At 41.2% G+C, this 13,371-nt stretch overlaps 1 protein-coding gene across 1 annotated transcript in view; it reads left to right on the top strand.

Annotated features, from left to right (window-relative positions):
• SNTB1 (syntrophin beta 1) overlaps window positions 1-13,105 on the top strand; it is a gene marked incomplete at its 5' end in the record, with an annotated part of 193,436 nt that extends 180,331 nt beyond the window's left edge. Inside the window, 3 exons of the mRNA XM_081111288.1 lie at window positions 2,409-2,605; window positions 7,354-7,544; window positions 10,945-13,105. Coding sequence (XP_080967414.1) covers window positions 2,409-2,605; window positions 7,354-7,544; window positions 10,945-11,037 — 481 coding nt within the window. The 3' untranslated portion in view covers window positions 11,038-13,105. The remainder of the gene's footprint in view (window positions 1-2,408; window positions 2,606-7,353; window positions 7,545-10,944) is intronic.
• Window positions 13,106-13,371: the final 266 nt, after the last annotated feature.

The raw sequence follows: 13,371 nt of genomic DNA, 5'->3' as shown, positions 1-13,371 counted from the left end.
TCCATGAGGGCGGCATATTTTTTCTTGTTTCCCTGTGTCTCTCTGTTACATTTATGCTGGTCCTGGATTGTCACAGAGTCGATGTGCCCTAGGTGGAAATTTAGGGGCTAGAAAGTGAGGATGTTAGGAGAGGGAAGGCACAGGGGAACTCATTTTTCTTGAATGCTTACTACGATGCACTAAATACTGGAATAAGTGCTTTATATATTTTATTATATTTAATAATAATCTTAGGAGGCAGGGATTATGCTTTTAAAATAAGAAAACGGAGACCCTGGCCAGGTTACAGGTTGGATTTCTGGTCAGGGCGCATGCCCAGATTCCTGGTCGGAGGCCTGCAGGAGGCAGGGAGTTGATGTTTCACTCTCACATTAATGTTTCTCTCTCCCTCTCTCTTCTTTTCTCTCTAAAAATCAATTTTAAAAAAAGAAAGAAAACGGAGGATACATGTGAAATGATGGCCATGGTGAAGTTAATGACCACATCACCTCATATGATTACCTTTTTGTTTGTTTGGGTGAGAACACTTAAGATCTACTCTCTTTGCAAATTTTAAGTATAGGATACAGTGTCATTAGCTGTAGTTACCAGGCTATCCATTCGAGCCTTATTCATTTTATAACTAAAAGTCTGTGCCCTTTGGCCATTATCTCCTCACTTGCCTCAGTCCCCAGCCCCTGACAACCATCATTGTACTCTCTATTTCTGTGAGTTCCCCACCCTGCCAGATTCCACATGTAAGTGAGATCATACAGTATTTGTCTTTCTCTGTCTGGCTTATTTCACTTAGCATAATGCCCTCCAGATATATCCATGCTGTTGCAAATGGCAAAATTTCCTTATTTTTTAAAGGCTGAATAATATTCCACATTTATCCATTGATAGGCACTCAAGTTGTTTTCATAGCTTGGCTATTGTGAATAATGCTGCAATGAACATGGAGTGCAGCTATCTCTCTGAGATACTGATTTTACTTTCTTTGGATGTTTTCCCAGAAATGGGATTGCTGGATCATATGGTAGTTCTAATTTTAATTTTTTATGGAACCTCCATATACTAGCATCCATAATGGAAGTACCAATTTCCAATCCCACCAACAGGCAAGGGTTCCCTTCTCACCATAGTCTTGCCAATATTTGGTCTCTCTTGTGAATTTCTCAATCTTCAAAGAATTTTACAGCCAAAAGGTTTTTCAATGCTTTTTCTGCAAGTTGGCACTACACACCACTAACTTTGTAAGTAAAGAAAAGCTCCTCTAAGTTATATTGCAAGCTTGTTGCTAGAAATTCAACAAGCTACAATATGTTTTATTACATTGATAACTCTGGTCTACAATGTTTATGCTTACATGAGAATATAAACTTTTGGATTTCCTTTGTGCAGGTTTTAATCTAGAGGTAACAGGGCTTTTCCTAAGAAAATAACTCCCTCCCTGCCTCCCCCAAGCAAATAGACCTAAGATTTCTGGAGCAACTAGTAAAGTGTTTCTTTCTGTGTTAAAAGATAAGGCTGAAAATAAAAAGACCCCAAAGAGAAGTAACATTTATTAAATTATACTTATGCTAGCCTGCAAATTATTGATATGGCAGTCTCTCCCAAAAGAAGGTTGAGATATCAAGAAGTAGGCGAGAACTTGAGAAATCCAAGTGTTTGCAGGGGCAAGCGAGAAGTAGGACTAGACAGTGCCTGCTCAGAAGGTAGGACTCTGAGACTTTTAAGTCTGGCTTTTCAGAAAGCATTCTGAAGTCAGTACAAACAATGTGTGCAGTAAAAATCACTCTTGAAAATTTCTTGAATCTCCTATAAAGTTGTTACCTTCCTTTTCTCAGGAAGTCCAGCATTGCCACTTCTTTCTCAAGCTTTAACACAGGTTGCTATTTCCTTAATGGAGTCCCATGGCTGTTCCCCTGCATTTGGAGACATGTGCATGAGAAATGCACACTCAGATGTACCCTCAGTGCAGCCAGGTGCTCCCAACTACAGGAAACAGGGTACCTGAGTCTAAGCCAGGAAACAATGGCTTCCCTGTCCTGTCCAGGAATGAAACAGTGGAGGGAATTTTACACACTGTTTAAATGGTTGTCTCTCTCATTTACTCAATTCTTTCTTTTTGGATGAGTAAGTATAGTTGAATTTATCTAATGTTAGTTAAAGTCATATTAATCAACTCCTCTGCATATACAACTTGATGCAAAGTTGTAGGACACCTTCTTAATCTCACTTGACCATCGGAAGGGAACTGGATGAAGGGATGGTAGAGCCCTGGTCATCACAAGGGTGCAGTGGGCTCTTTCATTTCAGATCAGAAAAATGACAGCAAGTCACCAAATGACATGTCGGGTGATTAAGGTAGTTCAACTTTGATGATCTTTGGTGATCTCTCTCTCTCTCTCTCTGTCTCTCAACAGGCTGGTCCATTCAGGTCCAGGGAAAGGATCTCCCCAGGCTGGTGTGGATCTGTCCTTTGCAACACGAACGGGTACAAGGCAGGGGATTGAAACGCATCTCTTCAGGGCTGAAATCAGCAGGGACCTCTCCCACTGGACCAGGAGCATAGTACAGGGCTGCCACAACTCAGCTGAACTCATTACCGAAGTCACCACAGGTGAGCACTGCTGGCTACGGACTCCCCATGTCACACTCTTACAGGAAGAACACACCCTCTACTTTGCCCTGGCCTCAAAGTGGCTTCCATTCCTGGCCTTTGGGGATACTTAAAATGTCAAAGGTGAACGTAAAATCTTCTCAATTAAGGCATACCACATGCCCTCCTGAACTGGAGCCAAAGAGTTTGACTGTGAAAAGCCTTATCCCATATTCATTCAAGAAAAGTTCTGATTTGGCAAGTCAGATGCAGTTTCCTGCCTATAACCCAGGTGGCTTACTGGAGGCATGAACTTGAAGGCATCAACTAGAAGGGTTCTTGTTATAAACAACAGAAATGGATTCTGAGTACTTTATCACAGAATATAAGTATTGAAAATATACTAGGTAGCTCACAGAACTGATCAGAAAACTGGACAACTGGCTCTAAGAAAAGAGCCAGAACCAAAGGCATCTCAGTGCGGGAAGCAGAGCAAAGGGTCGATACCAGGGGACACTCAGCAGTCACCCTTGACCCTGGTATGAATGGAGAGGCAAGCAGGATGGAGGAAGAACACAACTGAGCACAATCCACATTCTTGTAGTGCGCTAAGAAAGGACAAGTTAGAAATGGGATGTGTGTGTGTAGAAGGAAGAACTCTTCTATACTGTACTATTGATTGAGAACTTGCTATATGCCAGGCAATTTATGTAATATCTTTTAGTGTTTCTTATTCTGTAAGAAACAACCCTTTTGGGTTCCTAAAATCAACTGAGACAAGACCAACAGTTTAAAAATGAAATAATTTGGAATAGAAACATCAGTGTAAATACTGTTTTGGGTTGTGTGTGTGTATGTGTATGTGTATGTATGTGTGTGTGTGTGTGTGTGTGTCTCCTAGGTCACAATGCATAGCCTCATCTCATCTAATAATCCTCATGATTCCTTTGTCTTTGTAATTTTACAAGTCAGAAAGCAAATTCTTAAGTAACTTGCCCAAGATCACACACCTAATAAACAACAGCATTGACTTTAACTCTACGTTGTGTCTCTCTCAAGTCCATTCTTCATCCCCTGTACTGTCTACAGAGACATGGAACTTCTCACAGTTCTGTCAGTGTTCCCAAAACAACAGTTCTGTTCAGAATGCTGTGATAAGTCATTTTTCATGCTAATCTCCAATCCATACAGATAGATAGGCAGGTAGGTAGCTAGACGAAAAATAGATGATAGATAGATAGATAGATAGATAGATAGGAAATATATGCTGTAAAGTCTTGTACATCTGCTAAGGTGGACTCCATATTTAAGCCAGTGTTTTCCATCAGCCAGCACGACATACAGTTAACACCACCTGTAATGCTACTGTTCCTGATTCTGAGCTCTAAGACAAATTGTTTCTGGTTCTGGGCCTCAACAGCAGCCTTCCAGTAAACCCAGCTCTGAAGGTGCTTCTTATAACATTCTCAGTACCCTCTTCTCTTGTGCTTTCTTGCCAGTTCTTTCATTTTTCTCTATCGTTGAGGATGTAGTACAAGGTAATAATCACAAGTGTGGGTTTTAAAGTCAGAATGGCCTGGATTCAAACTCCAGCTCTATTTCTTTCTCAGTCTCTTACTGAAACCTCCTAATTTTTTCCATCTATAAAAAGGAGGAACTCATAATACCTACCTCATAGAGTGTAATCAAGAATTGAGAGAAATAATCCATGTAAAACACCTAGTACTTGGCACATAGTAAGTGCTCACTAAGTATTATCAGCGGTTTCTCTTGTAAGTATTACTCCAGACCTATGTGGGCCAGTATGCTAGGCTCTGGTCATGTGTGGCTATTTAAATTGAAATCAATTAAAATTAAATAAGTTCCTCAGTCACACTAGCCACACTTCATGTGCTCAACCGCCACTTGTGTCTAACGGCTACTACGTTGGACAGTGGAAGTCTAGAGCCTCTCCTTCGCAGTGGGAAGCCCTGCAGTACAGCTCTGCTCTCAAGGATTTCCCACGTGACATTATGGGTACGGTGTTTCCGAACTTTAGCTGTGCTGAAATCAGCAACAAAAACAATATTTTGAAGTGCTATCCTCCAAAGCCTCAGATTGCTGACTCCCACCCCAGAGGATCTGATCCCACCAGTCTGGGGTGGGGCCTGAGCACTGGCATCTAATGAAGTACCAGGTGGCGCTGACGCTGCTGGCCCCTGGCCTCTGTGAGTGGTACTGCACTGGGTGCAGCTTCCTCCTGCACCAGGAGTATTCGAAAAGATGGGACACGCATCAATGTGTAGTAGGCTTTCTCCACATTTCCTCTACTCATGCAAATATGAAAAACCAATTACTTTGTAGAATTTTTGCTGCATCTCCAAGCTAATTGATCTTTTTGAAATTATCCTGAAACAAATGAATGCCCCCAAATAGTCTCCAACATTGTTGAAAACCTTTTTTGGTCACTGAATCTTACTTAAGTTTACATGCCCATTCTGCATGGCAAGAAAATCTGGAGTTTTTGAACCGTGAGTAGGAAAAGTCCTAAGCCACCTGAAAACGAAATTGAATGAAGTTTTACGTGTAATATCAGAGAAAGTTCAGACTCCTTGCAACAACTTTGGAGTGTTCTAGGAAAGAATAAAGACAGCCAACGGGATCTGGTTTAGTTGACATTCCACAAATTCTGTAAACTCCTTCTCTCTCAATAAATAGAACTCTATTTCAACAGGAAAACAATGAGGCTGCTGGTAGACCCGCCAAAGGAGACTAACACAGACTTGTGTGGACTGATCTAGCTGGATGCTGGGAGGAAAGAGATGATGGCAATGAGCAAAGGTGCAACCCAGCTACAAATTGAAAGATGCCTGCAGAGTTGGGCAAAGGGGCTTAGGTTTTAATCAGGGCTTCAATTAACTTGCTAATGTGTTCAATTTATCCTGTGTAGGTTGAGAGCATCTTCAGGTAACTAATTTTATTACATAAAGGCCATTTGAAGTCAACTAGAATTAAAAACAACCACAACCAGTCCATTCAGAATATCTGATGGCATAATTTTAAAGTTCAAACATAGAGGAAGGGGAAAAAAAGAAACCCAGAGTTAGAACCCATTCACACACATATTCCTTCCGCAGGTGGTAGAAGTGAAAATTGTCAAAAACGAGGATTCAAGATGAGAAGACATAAGTATGTCTACCACTAACCTTGGTTATCCTTGGGCCAGAGGGGTGGCAGTAGTCTAGGGTCTTTCTGAGACGATAACAAGGCTTATTGAAGGGCTCAAAGACTAATAGAGAATGTGCCTTTGGAAAATATCAGCCCTTAGTTACAAGTTGAACGCTGCCTGGGATAAGTCGGAGGAAGGAGTTTGTGTTCTAACCGAGCTTCGATTCGAAGCCACCTCATCCTGTGAGCACATGCGGACCTCTGTTGCTCCTGCCACACTCTGCAGGCCTCCGCCACCCCACTGTTGTTATTACTCTGAGATGCCAAGATCCCTCTCCCCAACCCTCTGTATCCCGAGTCCCAGAGGGTGAGAAGCTACATGGCACAGAGTGGAAAGAACTTGAATTTTGAAATCTAATCCACCTGAGTTGTGGCAAGCTCACCTCTCTAATCTTTGCTTTTTTTCACCTGGATACTATCCGGCTAAGGTCCTGCTACAGAAGGGTGTGGAAAGTAAAATTCAGTTTGGTTTATAATGCAGAGCTAAGCTAGTGGTGGTAAAGAGTGCTCAGTAACGCCCTTATTCTGCTCTTCCAGAACCCCCTCCCACAAGGGCTTTCCCATCTTTGTGGAGGCCTGAGTGGATTTGCTTGCCAGTCTGTTAAATGTGGTGGTTTGTGATTAAAAAAAAAAAATAAGTCCAGTTGATACTTGTTAACCTTTCCAGAACTCTTTGGTCAAGGGTTTTAAGTATTCTCAAGCCCTCCTAACGGGAACTCGGATTCTGATGGCAGTCCCGTCACCAGCTCGCAAGCTCAAAGCACTAGTCTCCTTCCTAAACGCAATGAGCACAGCACCACAGATGAAAGCCGGCACCTCACCTGATCGATCCAGAGGCTTCAGTTTTGTTCCTTTGGCTCAGAGGGTACCATGCGGGCAGCACCCGAGGTTCCTGGACGCCACACTGGGCAGAGGAAGGACACAGCCCTCGTCATGCAGGGGCCACACCTGATATCTATCAATTACAACTGCTTTTCCAGGGCCAAGGTGATCTGCTCATCAGGAAATTTAAAAAGGCACTCCTCTTATAAATTGGTTCAACTTTCTTAAAAAAAAAAAATTAGATTATTTTTGAACAACTCACTCCTGACTTCTTAGGTGTGTCACATTTGTGAATTTTGGTGATGCAATGCTAAGACGATAGTGTGCACCTGTGTGTGTGTGTGTGTGTGTGTGTGTGTGTGTGGTGATGATGATGAAGATTCAGAGGTAGCTGCTTACTCTAAATCAGATGTCAGTTTTTTCAGGCTTGAGACAAGGACCCCTATGTGTTGTCTGATGGACAGATTAGGGCTGGAGGCCAGATAAAATGCAGTAAATCCCAGCAAATGGGATTTCTTTCCATTTATTTCCTTTAGTTTCATGGAGCAAGTAAAATTGCAAGCTCAAAATCAACCCAAGGAGAATATTTTAATGAACAATTACTTCTTTTTAACTTTAGAAAGAAATTTGGGACTGGCTCCTGGGACTGAGGAGAGTTGAAATGTAAGTGCCTGGGAAAATGGATTGCCTTCCATGGTTCATCTCTCCCTCTCTCTCCCTCTCTCCCTCTCTCCCCGCAGCTTGCACCTACAGAAACCAGGAGTGCCGTCTGACCATACATTATGACAACGGATTTTCTATTACCACTGAACCACAGGAGGGTGCCTTTCCCAAGACAATCATACAGGCCCCATATGAAAAGTTGAAAATGTCTTCAGATGATGGAATCAGGATGCTGTATTTAGATTTTGGAGGCAAAGATGGAGAGATTGTAAGTTCTCTTTTCTTTAGAAAGTGTGATTTCCTGTATTTCATTATGCAACACACCTATAATGGCTCGCAAATATAGTGCTGCCTTGTATTTATTTAGCATTTGAGTATTTAAAAAGTACTTGTAGGTTCATGTCTTTTTTTTTCTTTTAAATATATTTTTATTGATTTCAGAAAGGAAGGGACAGGGAGAGAGAGATAGAAACATCAATGATGAGAGGAAATCATTGATCGGCTGCCTCCTGAACGCCCCCTAGTAGGGATCGAGCCCACACCCCGGGCATGTGCCCTTGAATTGGAATTGAATCCTGGATCCTTCAGTCCTAAGGTCGATGCTCTATCCACTGAACAAAACTGGCTAGGACCAGGTTCATGTCTTATTCGATCCTTAAAAAACTGATCAAATCTAATTTTTCCAGTTATTTATGTTAGTCTTATTTTCCACTAGAATACTACATAACTATTTGAACCCAAGGAAATAAACCTTTATGAAGTCAGCATTAAATTATGCTCAAATATAGCTTCAAAATGTACATCATTTTTAAAAAGTAGCAAGCATCTGATCTAGCGTTGGTGTTGTGTTGTGTCAGGGATGAAGAAATGTGAAATAGCAGGTTCTGGTCACCTGGGAGGTCCCACAGGAGCAGGGGGCACAGAGAGCACTGAGGTAGGAGGGGCTGGACCAGGGGCAGATTCCAAGCCACAGGGGAGAGAGGGCCAAAGGCCCAGACGTTTGGGAAAAATGTGAAATGTCCAACAAAATGCCAATTTGCCAATGAAGGCATAATGCTTTTCATATCAATGCAAATAGTCCCTGTGTTTCACTCCGCGATTTTCTGTGATTATTACCACCTGCTGTAATGAGAAAGTACATTAGTTCAGATCCACTGAAGGGTGAGAACTACCCTTCCTTCTATTTTCTAGCAGGTGTAGTTCTTGACATGTCTCAGGAAGACATAGCATCTCATTTAAGCTGTGGAATGTAGAAGGTCAAAGAGGATCTTGATTTTGTAATAACTAGTCTCAATTTGGGCCCTTCCTAGTCACTGGATTAGTCAACAAATATGTATTGACTTCCACTTGGCAACAGGGATGGGGAATATATAAAATGCAGAGATAAATCTCAATTTTAAAGATCCAGGAATTTCACCTGGCCAGTGTGGTTCAGTGGTTGAGCATGGACCTATGAACAAGGAGGTCACGGTTCGATTCCCTGTCAGGTCACATGCCCAGGTTGCGGGCTCGATCCGGGGCGGAGGGTGGGGAGAGGTGGTGGTGGGGAGGCGCAGGGGTGCAGGAGGCAGCCGATCAAAGATTTTCTCTCATCATTGATGTTTCTCTCTCTCTCTCCCTCTCCTTTTCTTTCTGAAATCAATTATATATATATATATATTTTAAAGATCCAAGCATTTCAATTCAGCTACTGGCCTACCCACAATCTACCCTCCCCTACTCTCAGTCATCTCTCTATTTATTTCATTGGCAATTCTCTGAAAACCATTCAGGGCTGACTGAAGGAAAGGGCCAGGACCACACTTAAAAGAGCTTAGGGATCTTTAATCCCAAACTTCAGCACCACTGTTCTAGAACATGTCCTACTACTAGTCCTGACAAACTATCAGATTTCTTCCTAGGGCAGCCACAGGGGGTCATGATGAGTCCTCACCCTATGGCTGACAGGTGATCTAAATTCACTTTCTGAGAACATTTTCCAGCCAGTCATCTTTCTAACTTTGAAAATGGATCCACAGCATTTTATAGGATATTTTATCTTTTATTTGTATGTTTCAGTCAGTAAATTCAGCCCGAAGCACCAGTTGGGGAATAAGGAAGTGATCTGAAAGTCCATTTTACTAGGAACCCTCCTAGCTCAGCGGCTGTTCTGCCAATCACCCGGTTGTGTGCTTTTCCCTAGAAGAGTCGGAAAGAACAAGAACCAGTCTCCTGCTTTACCCTTGACTTGAAAATTCAAGGCTATTTTTGCTTGTGAGGAAAATCACTTCTGTCTAAATGTCAGCCTTCCTGCCTGTAATTACGACCTGACTTGGAAGACTTAGGAAGGACTGATTTGCTGCCAGTACATGAGGCTGATAAGCTCAAGTGCACAGACAGCTCCCCCAAAGTGTCCGGTTAAGCAACCCCAGGAAGCAGACAGCAGGCCTCTGGGGTGGGGGAAGGGAGCAGAGAAGAACTGTGGGACAGGCAATAAGGTGAGGGTTAAGAGACACATGTTGTCTAAGTCTGGAGTTCATCACCCCTGTCTTGGGCAGTCCTTCCATTGCTTTGGATCTGAGTATCCCCATCCATAAAACACAGGGACTGAAGTAGATCATCTTTAAAGTGACTTTCGGAAGTTTCGTTCTGTTGGTGAAACAGATTATGGTGGTGAAGCCCTGACTCTGACATCAGATAGACTTGCCTTTGAGCCCACACTCTCTCTGTACTGCACGATCAATGATCTCAGAAAGCTTTATAACTTCACCCAAATCTTACTTTCCCATAGAAGTCACAGAGATCACAACAGCTACCTCACGGGGATTTTGTGAAAATTCCATGACAGCATGTAGAAAATACTTAGCATAGTGCCTGGTTCATATATAATGTGTAAAACCTTAACTTTGCTAGCTACACGTTCAGCTTGTTATTTTCCATCATCAGAGAGAATTGGGGACGGTAGATCAGAATTGGGCACAAGTCTAAAAATACAGTTTTTAGAACCTGTATCCAAATTATGGATACTGAATTGGGTCAGGTGATACAAATCCACCCTGACCGGGCGTTGGCTCAGCAAGAACACACCAAGGAGGGTGAGACTTTGGAAAGGGCCTCACCAGACACGTGACATGCTTGCCTACAACAATCCAAGAGTACAGGCCAGTGGACAGTGAGGACACAGTTGCTGAGCAGCATGGGTCCTGTGTTTGGAGCGTATAAAGAATTTTCACATACAGTATCTCATTTAATACTCTAATCACCCTGTGAGTTGGGTAGGACCGAGAAAAATTTTAAGTGACGCTTCATTTAAAAGAGCCAAGACTCAAACCAAATCTTCAGACGTGAAATTTAGTGCTGCTTCAATGCGGTACCTAACCCAACATAAATAATATCAATATTGTGATATTGGAAATAGGCAGTCAGGAAGGGCAATATTAATATTTATGCTATTGGTATGTATAAATTCCACAGAACCAATTTTGGAGAAAAAGATATGTGAGATGTAAGGAATAAGTTCAAAGAAGCACTTTTTGGTTTCATTGAGGGGCAAGGATTTAAAAACATTAATTGCCCCCAGTTAATTCTGAAAAGCAGGAAGTGCTCTGACCCGGTTGATGTGTATATCGCTCTTCTGTACCAAGCATTACTTTGATAACCTCTCATGCTCTCTTCTTTTCAAATTTCAGCAACTGGACCTTCATTCCTGCCCCAAGCCAATTGTTTTCATCATTCATTCCTTCCTGTCAGCTAAAATCACAAGACTGGGCCTGGTGGCCTGAACAGAGGGGCGACTTGCCTTTGAGGGAAGGAGGGCGGCGATGCCACCAGCACGTGTGCCATCGATGTCGCATGCCACAGTCGGCTTTAGATCCCGGGAGCCCTGCGTAACTGTCCCAGACTCCTCTTGTCAATTTCACCAACTACAAGGAGGAATCCTAAGAAAACACCACAGGGAGCATCAGAATCAAACTGTCTTTTTAGAGCAGTAAACGGGTAAAGAGGAGAGGGCGGTTGGAAATACTCGGCGTAGCTTTTGACAATCAAGGACGTTCCAGTAGAACAGCATGTGCAGATCTTAATCACACCAGTTTCTAGGCAACTGGTTTACCCAGGTAAGCAAGGGCTGAATAGTAAGATGAGAAATGGACATTTTCCTCTCTCCTGTCCATTAATGACCCCATGTTTATTGTGATTTATCTCCTACTTCTGAGTTGACTTTCCATGGAAAGGAGAGAGAAGTACTTTAAATGGAAACCCACCTTTTAAGTATGAAGCACCTCTTACTTTTTCTTAGTGAATTATCTTTCGATGATGTAGAAAGATGCTGAAGTGTTCCATTAGCATATGCTGAGCAGGAATTGAAGCCCCAGACACTGATCTGAGTGGTAAGCTGGTGGAAGCTGAGCCAGCGGAGACTGAAAGATGCTTAATTCTGGGCTGCACTCACACCAAGGTCTGCCATTGTAGAGCCAAGACTGGTAGCATTATTTATAGAAAGCAAATTATGGATACTTTTTTTAACGATTGCCATTTGATATGTACATATCTATACAAGTCATGTGGGGTTAACTAATTATCATCATTCTGTGGTTTTCAGTGGAAGCACTGAGCAATTTATTGACCCTTGTTCCTGCCTGTGCTTGTGTGCATGTATTTTTGAACCAGTAATAGAGCAGCCTCATATCATTCTGGATGATACTGGGTTTCACATATAGACCCAATGTTATAATCAAATCTATTGATAGCGTCCACAGCTCTTTTGGAATTCCAGGGAAATAATATAATGACCTGATATTTTTCTACAAGAATATTTTCAGACACCACATAGCATATTATTGATCAAATGCTTTTAACTTTCAAAACAAATTAATTAAAAAGACACCTAATACTTGATTTAGGAGCCACTTTCCTCAAACCCTGAAAATAAGCTCTAGAATTTCTATAAGCATTTGTAACCTTTTTTCCCCATACAGTTTACATAGACAAATAGTCTGGGTTAGATATGTGTGTGTGTTTTTTCAAAGTTGTATTTTGGCAAATACCTATCCTATGCAAAGAGCTTTAAAAAGTGGAAACTGTTAAAGGAATGTGATTTGCTCACTCAGACATAAGTGTTTATTCAATTCCAAAATTTTATTTTAGATCAGCGCTTCCCCAATATGTATCGTGTCACACTAGTCCCAAGGGGCATTGAGTGGTGTTTTGTGGGGGTGGCACTAAGAGGCTGGGAATAAAAAATGTTTGTTAAATATGAAGTTAAGAAAAGTTAAACAGATTGCAGGCCTCCTCGGAGACTTCAATTTACATTGCAGTTCTCCAAGGGGGATCCATGTGCCATTCCCTACATTTGCCTACAGAACTCCTTTCTAACAGAGCATCCTGGGAAGTTTGTGTTACAAAAACAACAACAACAAAAACAAAAACAAAACAAAACACAGGACATCCTGGATAGCTCTTGTTGAAAGGAAAAAACAAACAAACAAAAAAACAACTGTGGAAAATACAGTTTTAGAACCTAGATGATTTTTTTTTTTTAGGTTTCTTATTTTAAAATGCTGAAGAGTGTCCAGTCCCAGGCTGACTATTGTAAAAAAAGCTTTGATGCATTTGTAAATTATACTGCACTCTTTCATTATATATTTTCAAAATCACTGGAATGTTGTTATACAAGAGAACTATACTTGTGATTGTAAATAACGTATTAAATTACATATATTAATGCCAATAGTTTAATTCAACAATATGTAATCTAAGGTGCTCAGTAGTATATGAAGTATGAGTTACTCATAATTAAGTTGCAAAGATCCTATTATATATTTATAGACAAAGTAAAATGATCACAATTACAAATATGATTTCTTCATCACTTAAGTTTTGGACTGATTAATATCTGGGTGGGGAATCAACAGAAACTACATTCTCTGCATTTATAAAAACTTAATATATTTATATTTTAGAAAAAATATATTTGAATAAAATTAATGCATTTTCTGAATTAAAATGTGTTATGAGCAAGAAATAGAAAATTTTACTAAGAGAATTGTATATATGAATCATTTTATTTTCTTCCAAGTTAGTGTATCATATCAGAGTGGCTATGATGAATCAATTCC

This window comes from Myotis nattereri (assembly GCF_964212035.1).
Source record: "Myotis nattereri genome assembly, chromosome: 17".
Lineage (NCBI taxonomy): Eukaryota > Metazoa > Chordata > Mammalia > Chiroptera > Vespertilionidae > Myotis > Myotis nattereri.
This window is presented reverse-complemented; position numbering and strand designations above follow the sequence as displayed.